Source organism: Podarcis pityusensis (assembly GCF_964106645.2).
Source record: "Podarcis pityusensis genome assembly, chromosome: 11".
NCBI classification, from domain to species: domain Eukaryota; kingdom Metazoa; phylum Chordata; class Lepidosauria; order Squamata; family Lacertidae; genus Podarcis; species Podarcis pityusensis.
The window spans coordinates 2743260-2763039 of record NC_138036.1 but is presented as its reverse complement, the minus strand read 5'-3'; the positions used below and the strand labels follow the sequence as shown (position 1 = coordinate 2763039).

General features: G+C 47.6%; 1 protein-coding gene and 1 long non-coding RNA gene across 2 annotated transcripts in view; both read right to left on the bottom strand.

The window, feature by feature from the left end:
- The window catches only part of LOC308458829, a 334934-nt gene that overhangs the window by 113733 nt on the left and 201421 nt on the right, over window positions 1-19780 (bottom strand). The window lies entirely within an intron of this gene.
- On the bottom strand, window positions 2293-17053 carry LOC308458631 (NACHT, LRR and PYD domains-containing protein 3-like). The gene is made up of 7 exons (XM_080973449.1): window positions 16888-17053; window positions 13542-13841; window positions 10943-12614; window positions 9348-9518; window positions 5959-6129; window positions 4262-4432; window positions 2293-2908 (listed from the first exon to the last, which is right to left on the bottom strand). The coding sequence occupies exons 2-7, from the start codon at window positions 13822-13824 to the stop codon at window positions 2782-2784; spliced, it is 2595 nt and encodes an 864-aa protein (XP_080829575.1). The 5' UTR covers window positions 13825-13841; window positions 16888-17053; the 3' UTR covers window positions 2293-2781.

The following is a 19780-nucleotide window of genomic DNA, read 5'->3' as shown; positions in this document are numbered from 1 at the left end:
TTCTCAACAGTTAGTTCTGCATTTCTAAAAAATCAATCTCTTAGTGGCAGCGCTTACAGTTTGGAACTCCCTGCCAATTGATACCAGACAAGCACCTTTGCACTGCACTTTTCGGCGCCTGCTAAAAACATTTTTGTTCATACAAGCGTGCCCAGATGTTTAAAAAGTTGATGTGAGTTTTAATCTCTTTTTAGTTTGTTGTTAGTTTCAATTTTGGAACTCAACTCGAATAACTTGAGTTATTTTTTATTATTGAGAATTACCATTTTATTTGTTTTTTGTAAGCCGGTTTGAGCTTTCGGGTTGTTTTTTCTTTTTTTACAATCAAGGAGTGTATAAATTTTATGAAATAAATAAAAATGAACACTTCAGGGCTGCTGGCGGACACCAAGGTCGCAAGCCACTCACAGGTGACCCTACAGCAGCCTTCTCCAACCTAGTTGCCCCCAGATGTTTGGGATCACAATTCGCATCATGCCAGCTACCATCAACTCACTTCCTATCTCAGAGCCAGTGTTTTCCAGTGCAGCTGTGCTGAAAAACATGGATAAGTGGGGTTTTTTTATTTTTTACAAGGGCTCCTCTACCATCATAGGTAATCGTAGGTCACCTCTGTCTCCACAGGTGTGTTTTGATGGTGCTTTTATTCTCCTATGCAAGCACCATGCAGACCAATGCTTCTAGTGGTGCTGGCATTCAGCTGCCAAGGTTGCTCAATGGTGCAGGACGGTTTGAGCATGTTGCACTGATTCTGGCCCAACTGCATTGGCTGCCCATTAGTTTCTGGGCCCAGTTCAAAGTGCTGGTTTGGACCTCTAAAGCCTTAAATGGTTGAGCACTGCAATACCTCAAGGACCATCTCTCCCCATATGAAGCAACCCGGACTCTGCATTTATCGTCTGAGGCCCTTCATTGTGTGTCTCCTCCACGAGAAGTCCGGAGGGCAGCAACACAAGAGCAGTGGCTTCCTGCTCGTGACATGCTGTCCCCAGGGAGGTTCGGCTGAAGACTTCATTACATTGTTGGGATGCGTCCAAGGAAACGGGGGCAATTTGCAGGCCCCCAGCTGGCTTCAGCCCACCGGCTGGTAGCTGGGCGATCTCCGGTCCCTGGCATAGCATAAATCAGCGACCCGCAGCTTCAGAACTCTTCAGAAGCTGGAGCATGCTCTTATCAGCAGAGTAATTAACTCTTCACAACGGAAGGGCGGACAGAGGCATATGTAAGGCATATTTACAAGCAGTTTATTCAGCATAGATCAAGACAAAGAAAATATGTCTGCTCTCCTTCATGTCTAAGAGCAAGAAGCACTAAGCAAAAGCAATACACAAACAGAAGTTCCCAGCAAGCTGTGCTGGAATGTAAACAGACATGTGACATACAACAATCCACATATCTGTTCCTCTTAGGGTGGAACAGAACAGCAATATCCTAACATACATATCTTCAGGTGCCAGCCAAAAATATTCCCTTCTCCCAGGCATCCGGGCTAATTAAACAATCCATGGCCTTTTAAACTGTGTATTGGGGTCCTCAGATGAAGAGCTGTATGGAAATGTAGAGATAGTGCTGTCTTTAGGATATGGTTTTATTGGAACAACCTGAGCATAAGCTTTGAGGGGCTCGCAGCCTGAACTTCTTCTGTCTTAGTCGCAGCACAGAGCAAGCAGGTCTCTGTGTCTTCATCTTTCAGCCTGCTCCTAGCTCAGCGCTCTCACGTGATTCTTGGTTATTGTCCTACCTAGCACTTGGCTAATAAAAACCTCAACAACTTAACCCTAAAAAACCCTCAACAACTTAAAAAAAAAACTCAACAACTTTGGGGTAAAATCATAAAAGAAGCTCAACAACTTCAATCCTAAAAAAATGTTAACAATTTTGGTCAGCCCCCACGGCCCTTCACTTCATCAAATCTGGCCCTCTTTGAAAAAAGTTTGGACACCACTGACCTAGACAAAGGGACTGCATTGGAAAGGTTTCCCTTACACATTCCACCCCTTGCAATACAGGATCCCAAGAACTGGAAGGGACTTGGGGCATCATCCAGGCTGAGCCCCCAAATTCCTAACAATACTATGCTGTTGCCTTCAGAAGGGCTTCCCTTATAAATCACAAGTTTGAATGTAGCACTGACTTTAATAATAATAATAATAATAATAATAATAATAATAATTTATTTGTTTCCCAGCCACTCAGGCGGCTTCCAACAAAGATTAAAAATACATTAAAATGTCACACATTAAAAACTTCCCTGAACAGGGCTGCCTTCAGATGTCTTCTAAATGTCAGGGCGGGCGCCACCACCGAGAAGGCCCTCTGCCTGGTTCCCTGTAGCTTTGCTTCTCACAATGAGGGAACCGCCAGAAGGCCCTTGGTGCTGGACCTCAGCATCCAGGCAGAAAGCCCAAAGCCCGATAGCTGCCAAAAATAAGCCACGTTTGCCTCGCTCCCAGGAGGCACCACACCTGATTTTGGAAAATCCAGGTCATTGGGTAGCTTAGAAGGTTTTGTTTCTCGTCTGTGTAGGTCAGACATCTCAATGGCCTGCTGCTCTCCATTTCAGGCTAGAGGGGCTGTTACCTGGCAGGGTCACCAGCCACAATGAAGTACGGCTGAAGCCTTGGGCCAATTCACACATGCATGTAGGCAGTGCAATGTTCAAGTGGCTGTTTGCAGCTCAACACCTGGTGGGTGGCAATCATCGGTGGTGCTTGGCTCTGGTTTCACACAATCTGCAAGCAATCTGCTGGTGCTCGAGTGGTAAGTTGTGTGAATATCCCATTACTCGTCCCCTGGGAAGGCGGCACAGCCGGGTGGATAATAGGAGGTCAGGATCAGCTGAGGGCGTGCAGCCTGAGCTGCCTGCAGTTTTTTCTGGGTGATGCGATTTAGGGTCCACATTGTAAGTCTGGAAGGAGGAAGGAGGAGAAAAACCGCATCGTCAGAAAGGAGGCTCCCCCAAGAGGGAAAAGTCTGCTTGCAAATCTCTAGTGGGGTCATCCACTTGGCGAAGCTTTGAGGCAAAGAGGATCATGGCTGCCAAAGCTGATGCCATCTGGCTAGTTTGACTGAGACCTGGAAGCCTCTAAGCTGATGCCAGAAACTGCAGGGAACAGTTTCCTGGGAGCCCATTTTCTCTCCCCAGAACACAGCAGAGACCTAGTTTACGAACAGCCTAGAGTCCATCCATTCCAAGGCCTTCAGGTCCTAACCATAGCTGTCAACTTTTCCCTTTTCTTACGAAGAATCCTATTTGGAATAAGGGAATTTCCCTTTAAAAAGGGAAATGTTGACAGCTATGGTCCTAACTCTCTCTCATAACCACTCCAACTGTTTAGGACTTCTCTGTTTGGTGCTGAGGGATGCGGGTGGCGCTGTGGGTTAAACCACTGAGCCTAGGACTTGCCGATCAGAAGGTTGGCGATTCAAATCCCCACGACGAGGTGAGCTCCCATTGCTTGGTCCCTGCTCCTACCAACCTAGCAGTTCAAAAGCATGTCAAAGTGCAAGTAGATAAATAGGCACCGCTCCGGCGGGAAGGTAAACAGCGTTTCCGTGCGCTGCTCTGGTTCGCCAGAAGCGGCTTAGTCATGCTGGCCACATGACCCGGAAGCTGTCTGTGGACAAACGCCGGCTCCTCAGTGCGTTTCCCTGTCTCACAGTGCTTTAATCCACTTTAATTGTGCAGACCTAAATTTCTGATATGTGCTTGAAGACACGCTCCCCGCACCCTCCCCAATAATAATACTGACAACCTGGAGGTAACCAGGGTGTGCCGATGATAAGAAGGGCAGGAGAGACAACTGACTTGAGTGACATCACAAACTGAGGGGGAAATTTGGAGAACTTAAGATTGTCCTTTTGAGCATGAATGACTATGAACTCTAAAGGGAAAGGGAAAGGGACCCCTGACCTTTAGGTCCAGTCGCGGACAACTCTGGGGTTGGGTGCTCATCTCGCTCTATAGGCTGAGGGAGCTGGTGTTTGTCCACAGACAGCTTTCGGGTCATGTGGCCAGCATGACTAAGCCGCTTCCCGCCGGAGTGGTACCTATTTATCTACTTGCACTTTGATGTGCTTTCGAACTGCTAGGTTGGCAGGAGCAGGGACCGAGCAAAGGGAGCTCACCCCATCGTGGGGATTTGAACGGCCGACCTTCTGATTGGCAAGCCCTAGGCTCTGTGGTTTAACCCACAGCGCTACCCGCCTGCCTGATGAACTCTAAACAACATGCACAAAAGATTGGCGGGGGATTACTTACGCCAGCCTCTGGAGTCTGCAGTGCTGCTTCGCCAGTGAGACACACAGGTGCCTGACGCCCTCATCTCCCAGGCTGTTCCCCCCTAAGCCCAGCTCCGCCAGGCTCTCATGGGATTCCAGGACGGAGGCCAGATCCTCACATGCCCCGGCTGTGAGACCGCAAAGGTGCAACCTGCAAAGGAAGATGAAGGGCATTTGTGACACCTGGAAAGATGAAACTGAAGAGAGAATATGTCCCACAGGCAAAATAACAAACTTGGATCTGAACGTCCCAAATGCCACACACAAGAAGAGTTTGGTTTGGTTATATTTTGGCTGATCTTATTCAAATGTTTACATGAAGGTTACACCCATTTTCATTTGTTCAAATAGCTCAGTTGCTAGGGCATGAGACTTAATCTCAGGGTTGTGGGTTTGAGTCCCAGGTTGGGCAAACGATTCCTGCATTGCAGGGGGCTGGATCAGGCACGCCCAACACGTCGATCGCGATCGATCTGTCGATTGCAGGATTGGTTTTGGTCAATCAATTGATTGATCAATCTATCGAGAGAAGCCCAGCACACTCTAAATGGCTCCTCAGAGAGAGAAAGGGCTGGTTTAGGGAGAGAAAGAGAGAGAGAGAGAGAAGCCGGGTGCTCCAACTGGCTTCTCAGATCTGTGTAAATTAATATAAAAATATACAGTGGTACCTCGGGTTACATACGCTTCAGGTTATAGACTCCGCTATCCCAGAAATAGTGCTTCAGGTTAAGAACTTTGCTTCAGGATAAGAACAGAAATCATGCTCCAGCGGTGCGGCAGCAGCAGGAGGCCCCATTAGCTAAAGTGATGCTTCAGGTTAAGAACAGTTTCAGGTTAAGAACGGACCTCCGGAACGAATTAAGTACTTAACCTGAGGTACTACTGTAGTTTCTTTTCTCACTTGTTTAGTTACTTGTCCATCTAGTAACTATTTGGATCTGTCATGATTATATCCAAACAAAACTACTGTATCTGTGAAATAAATATCCCTTAATTAATTAATTAATTAATTAACTGATTAAACAAACTTAAATGACTTTGGAGGGGTGGGAGAAAGGAACACTTGCTGAATAATGAGAATGGGAGAGTGTGGTAGATCACTGCCAGTTTTTGATACTGGGTAGTAGATCACAACCTATTTGAAGTTGGACTTGACTTGCCTGCGCTAGATGGTCCTTGTGGTCCCTTAGGTTAAGGTAAAGGGACTCCTGACCGTTAGGTCCAGTTGTGGCCAACTCTGGGGTTGCGCAGCTCATCTCGCTTTACTGGCCGAAGGAGCCGGCGTACAGCTTCCGGGTCATGTGGCCAGCATGACTAAGCCGCTTCTGGTGAACCAGAGCAGAGCACAGAAATGCCGTTTACCTTCCCGCCGGAGCGGTACCTATTTATCTACTTGCACTTTGACATGCTTTCGAACTGCTAGGTCGGCAGGAGCAGAGACTGAGCAACGGGAGCTCACCCCGTCGTGGGGATTCGAACCACCGACTTTCTGATCCGCAAGCCCTAGGCTCTGTGGTTTAGACCACAGCGCCACCCGCGTCCCTTGTGGTCCCTTACAATTCTACAATTCTATGAAATTTGTTACGTGCAGATCGGATTTTTGCAGGGCACAGTTGTGGAATGGCAAGAAGAGCTCTTGGAGGAGGGGGAATTAGCAGAGATGAAGAAGCCACTTACGTGAGTCTTTGCAACCTGGATTGTGGGTGCTTCAGCCCCTCACACAGCTTCCTGATCCCCTCATCGCCCAGGTTGTTCTCTCCCAGATCCAGCTCAGAGAGAGACGGCTTGGATGCCAGGACCTCTGAAAGGGGCTCACATGCACCAGCTGTCAGGTTGCAGCAACGTAGCCTGCAGGAGATGGAGGTGGAAATGAGCTCCAGAAAGGGGCTTTGCAGCTGGGATAGGCGCTCACAGCGCCAGGCTGGGATGTGACCGTAACCTTTTCCTCCCATCTTTCAGGAAGCACAAAGCTGATGAGAGGCTTTGGTATGTGATCTCCTCTACCCTGAATACCCATGGGGAAGTTTTGGATATTGGCATTGAGTCTTCTGAAGACAGCCAGCCACGTGCCGCAGATAAATTCACAGGCAGCCATGTGATGCTAACATCCACATAACCATTGAAATTGTTTCTACATATGAAAGTGCTTTGGATGGTTTTTTTAAATAACAAATGATCATGGTTTTCATCAACGAAATGGTGTCATTGTTTTTATTGCTGGTTGTTTCTGTTGTGAAACTGCTTTGAGCTATTTTATGGGGAGCAATCATAAACGGAATAAAATAAATGAAATAAGATAACAGCGGGATGTGGATATCTCCATCACAGGACTACTTCCCCGACATCTGGTAGCCAGAGACATACCGTTTGCAGCAGCAGATGCTGCGATTTTGGTGATCAGAGCGATGTTCTCGTGAAAGCTACAAGTGGTTATGATCATTTGCTGCGAGCAGAGGAATCCTCAGTCCAAATTTCACTTCCAAGTGTGAACTTACTGAGTATCTTGGCAGAAACTGGCCTCAGTCCCTTCATCTATAATATGGGGGGGGGGGTAATCATATCAAGCTCCCTGTCAGGGAATGGTCTGAAGACAAGGACTGGGGAATACATTCCATGGGAGACCAGCTTCTATCTGACGGAGAGCTGGAGGGGGAATAGTCGCCCTCCCCTTTGTCCACAGCATGTTCAGAATCAGAGGGAGAGACAGGAGCTGAACAGCTTAGGAGGGAAGTTACCCACTTATGAGATAATGACAACAGAACCAGAAGGGAGGGGGCAGATAGTTGTCTTGTTCTAGTTTGTTAATTCTTGAGGTTTTTTTTTTATTTAAGGAATGCTTTCTCTTTTATGCAAGCTCCTCTGGTGACCACTTTCACTGCATCCCATAGGAGGGGGGGTTGTTATATTGTCGACATCATTTTCCTTGAAGTAGTTTTGTAGAGTTTTTGTGAGACTCTCTCTAATTTGTTTGTTTGTAGTTAGGATGGGGCTGAAGGGCCATGATGGGGTGATTTGTGTTCCCTCTCCTATTTCAACGGTGACTACTATTGGGGCGTGATCTGTGAATTTAATGTTACCTATGTTTGTTGATTCCGCTAAGGGGATAGGGGGCAGATAGTTGAGATGTCACTTGAGACTGTGAGGGACCCCCCTCCCCTCGGACTGGGAGGTCCAAATGTATCAGAGAGCAAAGGAGTCAGAGGGAGGGAGGAACGTCCTGTTGCTGCCTAAAATGCTGCGGAAGTTGGAAGGAAGATTAGACTGCACTCCTTGAAGAAAGCTGTGCATTTCTGCTTGCAACATGATGCTGTAATAAAAGTGCATAAACTTCCTCCAGTCTAAAGTTACAATACTAATTATACTATGTAAGTGAGAGCTGGACCATAAAGAAGGCTGATCGCCGAAGAATTGATGCTTTTGAATTATGGTGCTGGAGGAGACTCTTGAGAGTCCCATGGACTGCAAGAAGATCAAACGCAGCCATTCTGAAGGAAATCAGCCCTGAGTGCTCATTGGAAGGACAGATCCTGAAGCTGAGGCTCCAAGACTTTGGCCACCTCATGAGAAGAGAAGACTCCTTGGAAAAGACCCTGATGTTGGGAAAGATGGAGGACACAAGGAGAAGGGGACAACAGAGGACGAGATGGTGGGACAGTGTTCTCGAAGCTACCAGCATGAGTTTGACCAAACTGCGGGAGGCAGTGGAAGACAGGAGTGCCTGGCGTGCTCTGGTCCAGGGGGTCACGAAGAGTCGAAAATGACTAAATGACTAAACAACAACATGGTCTTTCCTTCATTGCATATTCATTAGGCAAGGAAACAAAGGACTCTCTTTCTAAGCAACCCCTGCCACACGTGATTTCTTTGCATTCCTTTCTACCTGAGAGGATTAGCACATTTGAAGGTACATCTCAGAACAGCAGGGCACTTCTCCTTTTCGAATGTAGACGCTTAGAAATGTGTTTGCAACCTTGGGAGTAAAGCTGCTCCTAAGATAAGGCACAAGGCCTCTAACCTGACTAGTTAGCTGAGCTTATAGGTCTCTATGTGCATCAAAAGGACTATAAATCTATCAACTGCTTGCTAATTCTTTTCTGTGAAGTTACCGAAGGGAGGGTCGGACTCTCCACGCCTGACACTCCCAATACTGACTGGTTCTAAGGATATTGAAATGGTGTGATGTGGTTTGAATGTTGGTGCTGACCTTTAAAGCCCTAAATGCCCAGTATACCTGAAGGAGCGTCCCCACCCCCATCGTTCAGCCCGGACACTGAGGTCCAGATCCAAGGGCCTTCTGGCGGTTCCCACAGTGTGAGAAGCCAAGTTACAGGGAACCAGGCAGAGGGCCTTCTCGGTAGTGGCGCCTGCCCTGTGGAACGCCCTCCCAGCAGATGTCAAGGCAATAAACAACAATTTTACTTTTAAAAGACACCTGAAGGCGGCCCTGTTTAGGGAAGTTTTTAATGTCTGATGATGTATTGTTTTTAATATTCAGTTGGAAGCTGCCCAGAGTGTCTGGGGAGACCTAGTCAGATGGGTGGGGTATAAATAATTAATTGTTATTATTAAATTATTATTGAGCACCTGCTAGAACTGTATCCCATGTATTTATAATACCACATGTTGTTGTTTAGTCGTGTCCGACTCTTCGTGACCCCATGGACCAGAGCACGCCAGGTTACACACGTTACACACATGTTACACACCCATATATACAAAGAGCCATATATATACAAAGAGCCATATATACAAAGAGCCACCACAAGATCCTGTGGCAATTAGTTCCATAGGACACACTGTAAGAGTGAGCACTTCCTTCTTGTTATTGGGGGTGAGGCAGGCAGAGGCACTGCAAAAACGTTCATGCTTCTGCGTTTCACGTTCATCGCTACCAGGAAGAGGTGCAACGATGGCCGCCAAGTTGGCTTTAAAAGGGGATGAAATAAATTCATAAAGCATAAAGCTATCCATGACTAGGAATGATGCTATGTGCAGCCTCCAGCATCAAAGGAAGGGCGTGTCTGGGGTGTCTCTATTTTAATGCTGGAGAAGAAGGAGCCACGTACCGGAGCCTCTGGAGTTGACAGTGTGGATCGAGAAGCCCATGGCATAAGTGGATCACACCCAAATCGCCCAGTGGATTTCCACCCAGATCCAGACCTGTCAGACACTGATTAGCCACCACGACAGAGGAAAGATCTTGGCCTGCAGCAGGTAGGAGCCCACAGCGGTTCAGCCTGGAGAAAACCGAAAGCAGGAGGATTAGGACAAAGGGCAAACGGTATCAGTATACATCCGTAAAATGTTCCCATTTAGTGATCCACAAGTCAATATAAACCTTTGGAAGTGGTCTTTGGTTGTCTGGTTTGATGGAGCAGGGAGCCTTCTCTCCTCGCAAGGGCCTCTGTTTTGGGGCAGCCAGCCATAGAATCATATGTTTGTAGAGCTGGAAGGGACCCTGAGGACCATCTAGCCGAGCCCCCTGTGATGCAGGAATATGCACCTGTCCCATACAGGGATCGAACCTACAACCTTGGCATTATCAGCACCACGCTCTAACCTAGGGTTACCAGGCGTCCCCGTTTCCTGGGGACAGTCCCCAGATTTGCAAATAAGTCCCTGGACAAATTCCATCCCCGGAATGTCCCCGGATTTCATCTAATGTCCCAGGGAAACGCAGCAGCGGCAGTCTCAGGAGCCCGGAGCAGTTGGCTCTGGCTGGCTTCAGGAGCAGCTCGGAAGTCCGCATATGATGGTGGTGCAGGGGCTCTAAGATGGAGCTTCCGGGCTGCCTCCACCTTCCCTGACCCCAGCAACTAAGCTGTGAAGGGAGGCTTCATGCTGCCTATCGGAGCAGCCTCCCAACTCCTAGTTGCGTGCAAGCAGGAGCGGGGTGGGGATCTCTCAGTTAGGCAACGGGAAGCCTCACTTCCCAGCTGAGAGATCCTTGCCTCCTCTGCTTGCACGCAAGTAGGAATGGGATTGGGGCTGCTCTGATGGGAAGGGAGGCATCGTGCTGCCTGAGCCTCTCTGCCACCGCCACTCTCGGCCCTCCTTCTCCGCCTTCCATGCCTGACCCACCGCGCACCACTTCCCCACCACCACCACCGAAGAACCAACAACTCAGGGGCTGCCCAGGTTCATGGAGAAAGGAGATAGAAGCCTCGGAGGAAGGGGAAACGTGGCGGTTGAGGTCAAGGCGGTGGCGTCCCTCTGCCACCGCCATCACTGCAGCATCAACATCCTGAACATGTAGATTGATTGATTGATTGATTGATTTATAGTGTCCGTGGATTTATTGAAAAAAATATGGTAACCTTACTCTAACCAACTGAACTATCCAGTCATAGTTCAGTTGTGAAGGGGAAAGGCTGCTAACGGAAACCACAAGCCCCATCTCTGACTCCCTGCAACTTCAGCCGAAATAGTGGCCCACTGTAGCCTTGTAAAACAGTAGCCGTTGCTTCCCATCTCCCAAGCTTCTGCCACCTGAAGCAGTTGCCTCACTCTGCTCAATGGTAGGGCCGTCCCTCTGATTTGAGCCCTGGGTGGCTAAACTCACTGAGCCACGAGGTGAGCCCCTATTCTGGACAGAGGGCCACCCTACTTAAGTCCCACTGACCCAACAAGGATCACTGGTGGGTCTTTCAGATGCACTTACCGGATCTCCGAGGGCTTCAGCAGTCCTGGCAAGAGCTGGCGGAATGCTGTGGGCCCCAGCTCGTAGCCAGAGAGCCGAAGCGAGCAGAGAGACGGAGAAGCTGTTAGGCAAAACGAAAGAGCAGCAAAATCCAGCATGGAGAAGAGCAAGTCTTGGAGGTCCAAATCATGGACGTGCCTCAGGATGCTCTCGGCAAACTGAGGGTCCTCCGTCTCGTATACGCAGTGGCAGAGCTCCAGGAGTTGCTCCCCTCTCCCAAAGGACTGGCGTGTTGCTTCCTGGTCCACCCATCTCAGCATCTCCTGCCAGAGCCTGGTCCTGGACATCTGGCAGCCCCATGCTTCTTGCAGGAGGTCCATCCTCTTTGCGTTGGAGAGGCCAAAGAGGAAACGCACCAGCGTGAAAGAGTTGCCTCTGCCCTCTTTCTTGTTTCCCAGTCCCTCGTTCAGGATCCTGAATGATGAGTCCCCATCTGTGTCCAGCAGGTAGAACAAGGCTGCAAATAATTCCTGGAAACTTAAGTGAACAAAGCTGTAAGTTATTGCCGCATGGACATCTTTCCGGAGGACGGAAAGGGTTTCCGAGTCCGAACAGCCCACACAATGTTCTTTCAACTCTTCTTCGCCAAAGCTCGCCTTCTTATGGAGAACACCATCCTTGGCTAAGGAGCAGAGACCTTTCAAGTTGCTCAGCTTTGGGTTGCAACCCAAGAAGCTAAAGAGGAGATGCAGGTGGATTTCCGTGACGGTCGCAGTCTCCGGGATAGCATTAAGGAGATCCTTTTGGGGTTTCCGCCTGAAGGCGGTGCAGAAAATCCAGCACAGAGCAGGGAGGAAGCATAAGCTGAACAGAGTTTCATTCCTTCTCACAATTTCAAAGGCACGAGTGGCGTCTTCCTTGGTCTCAAAGAAGCGTTGGAAATATTCCTCCCTCTGAGCCGGTCGAAATCCCAACACTTCCACCAACCATGGAGACCTCAGGCATGGCAGTAGTGCCCCCAAAGCCACGGGCCTCGTGGCCACAATGAGATGGCACTTGGGAAGGAGCCTCCTCCTGAGTAGACCCATCATCAAAGACACGGCGGCCTGCTTTTTGTGGGGGTCGCTACACGTAACGTCACCTGGAAGCCTGCTGGTCTCCAGCTCATCAAAGCCGTCGATGAGGATGAGGATGCTGTCTTGGTTCATGAAGGCATCCTCTGCTAGGAGAGTTCCTGGAGGGCAGCTGCTGAGTACCAGCTCAGCTATGGTCATGGGTCCCTTGCCATACTTCACTGCTTTGCAGGAGATGTAAAAGACATGCTCGAACCTCTCCTGCCAGAACTTGCCAGATGCCCAGTCCAGCATTATCTTCCGCAGGGCTGTGGTCTTCCCCACCCCAGAGGGACCAAGCAGCACAACGGTTCTGGAGCTTTCCCCCTGAGCGTCTGGACCAAACAAATTCTCCATGCTGACTTCTTCCGGCCCGTCTCCTTGGTGAACCTCCAACTCTCGTTGCTTCCTCTCCATGGATGCAACCTCCTGGGTTCTCTGTTGAGGATCCCGTTTCCTGCAGAAGAGCAACTCTGTATATCTTTGGGGGAGGCTCACCACTTGGCCGGAAGAAGGGGAGTCACATTCAGGAATTCCCCCGAAGCTCTCTTGGATACAGCTTTTATATTTCTTCCTGCGATCTAATGTAATCACACAATGAGAGCGGTGTCAGGGGAGGAGCCACAGCATGGGGAAATAAGTTGTTTTATTAGCAAGTGCCATCTTTTTCTATTTATTTATTTATTGGTTTTCACTTATTACATTACAATACAGATGTACCAAAGCCAACACCATTTCCTCCTCATCCCCCCATACATTTACATTTATATTTCCTCAATCCATTGTATTATTCTTTTTTCCTTCCTCCCACTTCCCTCCGCCCCCACTCAATTTCCTCCACATTATACAATTTACAATAACCTTTGCATTCTACAATCTTCTCAAATCATCTATATGTTCTTATTATCTTTCCTTGCTAATTTTTCTTCCATCCAGTACTTCACATTTTAAACTAGGCATACTAGCGTGTCTTTTTTTTTTTAGCAATATTTTGCCATATAGTCATCAAAACATTTCCACTCCTTTTTTAATTTTTGATTCAACTGGTTTCTTATTACAGCAGTTAATTTTGCCAAAATTAAATGTTCATTTAGTTTACAAATCCATTCCTCCTTTGTGGGTATAGTTTGTGATTTCCACCTAGGAGCAATCACTATTCTAGCGGCTGTACTTGCATATAGAAAAATCCCCACCCCCGTGGTATCTCTTCGTCTATCAATCCAAGGAGATATGTCTCTGGTTTCTTTGTTATTGATATTTTCAACATCTTCTTTAGTTCTTCATGTACTACTACCCAAAATTTCTTAATTTCCTCACACCTCCACCACATATGTATTGTTGTTCCTATTTCTCCACTCTTTCTCTATTTCTGTCTATAGGATGCTCTCATGTATAAGACCCCCCCCTATTTTGGGGGGCTCAATTTTAATAAAATGAGGGGAGATGGCCCAAAGTTGTTGAACGTTTCACCCCATGCAACTTTAGTAAGCAGAGTGCAAGTCTCTTACCGTTCCGTTTCCATTTCTGGAGCCTGGTAGCCGAATCCCGCAAGCTGACCGCCTTGAGGACGGCCACAGCCACTTCCCAGGCCCCATCCTGGCCATAGGCATCCAAGAGGAGCCAGACAGTATCCATTGTGTCTGCCCTTTCCAGCTTGTTCCGGGGGATTTTGGCTCTGCCCTCCATCTTCAGGAAGCAGAGCTTGTTCTTGAACCTCTTGAAGTTCTCCTCAGAGAGGTTGTCCAGGGCAAAGAGGAGGGCATCTTCCAGGGGTTCTCCTGCATCTTCCATTTCAAGTCAAGACGTGTCTGTAAATGGGAAGCGGGGGGGGGGGGGAGACTGGGTTAGACTGCCTCTGCTCCTGGGCTTGCTATCTCACTGCACAAACACAAAAAGCAAAAAGCTTACCCAGGAACGGAAACCTCCTTGTGGCAACTTTTGTTTTTCATTCTGGTAATCATCAACTAAAGGAACAGGCCACCGTTAAATATTAAAACAGCCACAAGAGGCTCCCGTAATGTAACTACGAATCGAGACCCAACACTGACCAAAGTACAAAAAAGGTTTTATCGATTAGCTTTTGAAGTTTCGGCTATATTTAACTTACTTATTCTTTTATTACATTTCTAACTTGCCTTTCCTGTGAAATAAAATATTTAAGGTCTTATATATATATATAATAAATGTTCATAACGGCATATATAAACCGCATGTCTGAAACCCCACAGAAAAATCCTGAAACCATTTTGTCCCTCCCAAATTGACCTTAAATATTTCTCTGCAAGGTCGAAGGAAAATGGAAAAGCCTTCACAAATCCTGTCTTAAGGGTATGTCTGTGTATGAATAGGGTGAGCCTGTGACCTGGCTCAGGAACTAAGAATTTGTCATTACAAAAGACTGGCCAGGCTCCCCAGGGTATCCAATCAAGTGAGAATTAACAGGTAACCTGTCAGATGAGATAAACAATGCACTCAGATTTCTGCTGTAGACCGCCCTTTCTGTGATGTAGGTATGATGTTTCTGGGGGTGGTCTTGGACTCCAGGGCGGGCAATTTAAAATGTCTATATAAGGGCGGGCACACCTTGGTTCTGGGTCCTCCTCCTTCTCCTGCATGTGAAGGGGGCACCCTGTTGCAACAGTTTAATAAAGATCAGGCTTACGAGCTGCTTTGCTTCTCAATATTCTCTGTTTGGCCTGTTATTTTCTCCGACCGATGGAGAACCTACAAAGGACTCTAGAAGGGCTCTTGTGTCCCCTATAAGGGAATAAGGGCAGATTTTTATTACACCTGCAAGGAGCTGAAGATACATGCACGGGTCTCCTCCCCCCAACCCTTATTTACCCTCCCTAAATTTTGTGAAGTAGGTCAGGATGAAAGGAGGTGAATGGCCTAAGATCACCCACTGGGCTTAATGGATGAGTGGAGATTTGAACCCATATCCACCAGGCCCTTGATTCCTTCCCACATATTAAAACCACCTGTGTACAGTTCTTAAGAAAATATATAATTTGTTGCCTTCAGATAATAATTTCAGCCCCCTGTTTATGTGAGCAGATGATGCAATTAACAGAGATCTCTGCAGGCTCTTTTGGGTTTTGAGTAAGTATCTGCAGGCTTATATGCAACCTGTATACAATCAGTTTAGTTTGTTTTCAAATGTTGAATATTCATACGATGTCTGGTCTTTGTTTTTATAGCTCCCAAAGAAGGCCTTTAAATAACAGTTGGACAAAATGTGTAAGTCTGTTTTGAAAATGAAATTTGTTTTTCTTTACGATTTAGTCTCAGAATAAAATCCACGAGAGGGTTGGGCTTAGAGGAAAACACCAAATAAAAACAAATGTATTCAAACCCAATTACAGTGGTGCCTCGCAAGACGAAAAGAATCCGTTCCGCGAGTCTCTTCGTCTTGCGGATTTTTCGTCTTGTGAAGCAAGCCCATTAGTGGTTTAGCGGATTAGCGCTATTAGCGGCTTAGTGGGCTTAGCGGATCAGCTGATAAGCGGCTTAGTGGCTTAACGGATCAGCTGTTAAGCGGCTTAGCGGATCAGCTGATAAGCGGCTTAGTGGCTTAACGGATCAGCTGTTAAGCGGCTTAGCCAATAAGCTGATAAGCGGCTTAGTGGCTTAACCAATCAGCTGTTAAGCGGCTTAGCGGATCAGCTGATAAGCGGCTTAGCAGCTTGGGGAAAAGGGGGGGGAAGGAAAAAAACCCGGCAGGAACTCGCAAGACATTTTCGTCTTGCGAAGCAAGCCCATAGGAAATTCGTTTTGCGAAGCACCTCCAAAACGGAAAACCCTTTCGTCTAGCGGGTTTTCCGTCTTGCGAGGCATTCGTCTTGCGGGGCACCACTGTACGATGTATTTAAAGGCATTTGATTCCAGAACTTTAAAGATCTGTGTTTTCTGGTATGTTTTGTATGGAATTGTTTCAACTGAGCTGTTTTTTCTGATCACCACCAATTGTGAAAACGGCAAAGTGGTGAAAAACGGCTGCCTGAGCCCATCTTATTTTTATATATTTCTGAAACCTGAAACCCACATTCTACTCATGTAAAAACACCAGGCAAGCCCCACAAATAACCCAGAGAGGCATTTTAAATAAAAGGGCACATTCTACTTATGTAAAAACACACAGATTCCCGGACTGTCCACAGGCCGGATTTAGGTGGCGATTGGGCCGGATCTGGCCCCCGGGCCTTAGTTTGCCTATCCATGGTGTAAAGGCTCTGAGGACTCAAGCTCCCTTGAGACAAGGAAGGCCTTGGTGATGGAGGAAGGTTTCTCCTCACTGATGGCACTGGATCCCACAAATCACTGGCCCCATTCCCCAAGTCATCTCCCTCTACCTCTGCTCACACCTCCCCACTCGCTCCTCAGGCTCCTTGATGCCTAGAAATCATCACCTCCTTTCCCCCACAGAAGCATTGCAGCGCAAAAACATGTGGTTTATTTCGGAGGCCAAACGGGGATTTCCCCTTAAAACAAGTCTGCATTCCTGTTCTCGTCGTTCCTCTCCTCTGCGCACTCTCTCTTCTGCCGTTATGAGCCGTCCCCAAAACATTTGCCAAGTCCAAAATGAGAAGCGCACTTGCCCACGGTTCACATGGCATGGCACACTCCTGGCTCAAGCCTCGCTAAGGTGAATGGGAGTTGCACCCCAAGGTGTCCTCGCACACCTCTGGGTGAGGGTTAAGCAGGGACAAAATAACCTCCTGTCACAGAGATCAGATCTTCTCCTGTGCCACCCTTAGCAGCACCCAAATCCACTGACTGATGAGTCACCTTTATGCAATACCATTAATAAGAAAGCCAGCCCGTCCCTTGTGGTTAAAAAAAGACCACACTGACCTTGTTTTTTGAGGAAGGAAGGCCACACAGAGTTTTAACAATGCACAGCGATGGAAGTTCCTCGTGGAGCTCAGAGCAGACTGTCTGGCAGCTCTCACTGGACGAAGCGAAAGCAAAATCCAACCCTCCGCTCCCCCTCCATGGCCCCAAGCTCTGGCAGCATCGCTTATGATGCAAGAGTCACGCGAAAGGCTTGCTGCAGAAAGACCCACATGCAACCCTTTCCCCTCCTCTGTCAGCAACGCCCCAATGTTTTTCCTTGGAGTTTTTTAAGGTTGGATAGCCATCTATTATGTAGGATATAGCTGAGATTCCTGCATTGCAGCGGGTTGGACTAGAGTGTCAGTACGCCTTTCAACCGATGTCAGCGACTGGGCTCAATAACTGGTTCTGCTCCGACTGGGCTAGGCGACTGGAGCAGGTTCAGAGACTTTCCAATCCTGGAACGCAGGTCTCAGCGCACTGGACTCACAACTGTGCATTGTGAGCGCCAGACTCAGCAGAGTATAAATAACGCGGAAGCTAGCCGTGAAGAATAAATTCTTTTATTTCTAATAGCTGCTACAAGCTGGCTTGCTTGAGTGTTACAGCTCCCACTCAGCCATCTAGTCACTACATAGATAAGACTCTCTCCACACACAGAGTCAGGAGCGGAAGAATAGAAGAGCAGTTTCCGCCCCCTCCTTTCTCAAAACATCAGATCAGGAGATTCTCGCAATGGGAGGGGGTGAAAATATCAACATAGAGGACCTTCGGGGTCCCTCTCAACCCAGCAATTCTAAGATTCTATGCAATGTTCCCATGAGGGGAAGTTGCAGTGTTTAGGATGGTTTAATTTAGAGGAAAGGCGAGGAAGGGGAGACGCGATAGAAGTTTCCAAGAGGATGTATGTCCTGGAGAAATGTTGGAGATCAGGAGAGATCAAAGCAAGGGCTTATTCACGCAGCACATAGTTGAACTTATGGAGCTCACACCCACAAGAGGCAGCAATGGCTACCAATGGCTTTAAAAGAGGATTAGACAAACGCAGGGAGAGTATCGATGGCTGTTAGCCAGGATGGCTGTGTTCTGTCTCCACTCTCAGAAACTTTATGCCTCTGAATACCAGTGGCTGGGAATCGCAACTGGGAAGAGTGCTGTTGCGCTCTAGTACAATTTGCAATTTCTCCCATCTGGTGGCCACTGTGAGAAAAGGATGCTGGACTCGAAGGTCCACTGGCCTGATCCAGCAGGTTCTTCTGATGTCAGAAGTTATCAAAGCTTTATGGAGGAGCCGGCAACACAGCAGAACCAGGGGACTGTGTTTTATTCTAAGCGCCTTTAGCAGCAGAACAAGAATACTATCATAAAAACGGCATACAGTGGTACCTCGGGTTAGGTACTTAATTCGTTCTGGAGGTCCATTCTTAACCTGAAACTGTTCTTCACCTGAAGCACTACTTTAGCTAATGGGGCCTCCCGCTGCCGCTGCGCCACCGGAGCACGATTTCTGTTCTCATCCTGAAGCAAAGTTCTTAACCTGAAGCACTATTTCTGGGTTAGCGGAGTCTGTAACCTGAAGCGTATGTAACCTGAGGTACCACTGTAGTCCAATTGTTGGGAAATCCCATCCCAATCCCTAGATGCCCCATCAGAGTCACAATTTTATTTGTAAAACAGCAACATTAAGAAAAAAATATTGCACCGAACAGCACTGAACCAACAATAAAATTACATTCAAAAAATTAATACAAAATACGTAACAAATCAGCAGATCAGATTAGTAAAGCAATGAGGACTGTGATCTTCCTCCACTGTTGTGAGGCAGTAATGCTTCTGAATACAGGTTGATGGGAATCATACTGGGACAAATTGCTGTCGAGTTTGCTCCCAGACTCTGAAAACTGGGTATGATTGACTTGCTCTTGGGCTCAGGCGCTGCCTTTTCCCCAGGAGTACATCGTAAGTAAACAAAGTGGGGGCATGGGGTCAGTTTTTGTTTTGAAGGAAAGCTAAGCTACTAACCCTCATTGTGGCTATTGCAAGTACGGAGACTGTTGGGGAGCGTCAGCTGTGAAACACCGTTGTTCTCCTCTAAAGAAACCCCTGACCATTAGGTCCCGCCGTGGCCGACTCTGGGGTTGCGGCGCTCATCTCGCTTTATTGGCTGAGGGAGCCGGCGTACATATGGATGAATCGATCAGAAGGCATTTCAAACCAACTTGAAAATTATGCCTGGCAAGTCTTGGGAGTTTGCAACACCATCCTCCTTCACAGGTCCCACACAACTCAGCTTATCTTGGTCAATGAGAGTTCCAACCTTGGGATACTGGTCACTCTCTTGCTGTGCCTAGAAATCTGAGCCAGGACCAACTCCGCCTGGAAAGAAGGCTGTTATGCCAGATCACAAGACCAGCATTCAGGCTTTCCTAGACTAAAGGCTCCTGAAAAGCACTGTGAGTGGGTTTTTTATTTATGTATTTATTCGTTAAATTTGTATGCCGCGCTTCATCCAAAGATCTCATGGTGGTTCGCAACATAAAAATACAGAAAGAGTTTACAAAACACATAATAAAAACAAACCCCGTTTTATGCTGCTCTTGAGCATTGTTCAAAAGCTTCGACCAGGGCATAGCAGAGAGGCCTCTTTGGCAAAAGAGCTGGTCACCGGAAACAGATTATGCCACAGTTCTACGTTCAAGCTGCTCCATCTGGACTCAAATTGAAGTGTCAGTTCTTAAAGGAAGTGGGCCCAACCCATCTGAGACCTGCAATCCCCACACATTCTCCAAGAACTACCAAGAGCTCCCTCTCCATCTTCTCGTGCATGTATCACATTTGCATGTAGAGAGTCAACCTTGCTGGCTCCCTCTTACTCACAGAATTCTCCCCTCTTGACAATTTCCAGAAGTGA

What these genes read in the sequence shown, in the direction of transcription:
- LOC308458631 (XM_080973449.1), bottom strand. Translation starts at nt 13,824, where the DNA reads ATGGAAGATGCAGGAGAACCCCTGGAAGATGCCCTCCTCTTTGCCCTG. An exon ending in CTGAAGCCCTCGGAGATCCG is followed by an intron (nt 9,519 to 10,942) that starts GTAAGTGCATCT and finishes GGTTTTCTCCAG; the next exon opens with GCTGAACCGCTGTGGGCTCC. An exon ending in TGCAGACTCCAGAGGCTGGC is followed by an intron (nt 2,909 to 4,261) that starts GTAAGTAATCCC and finishes TCCTCCTTCCAG; the next exon opens with ACTTACAATGTGGACCCTAA.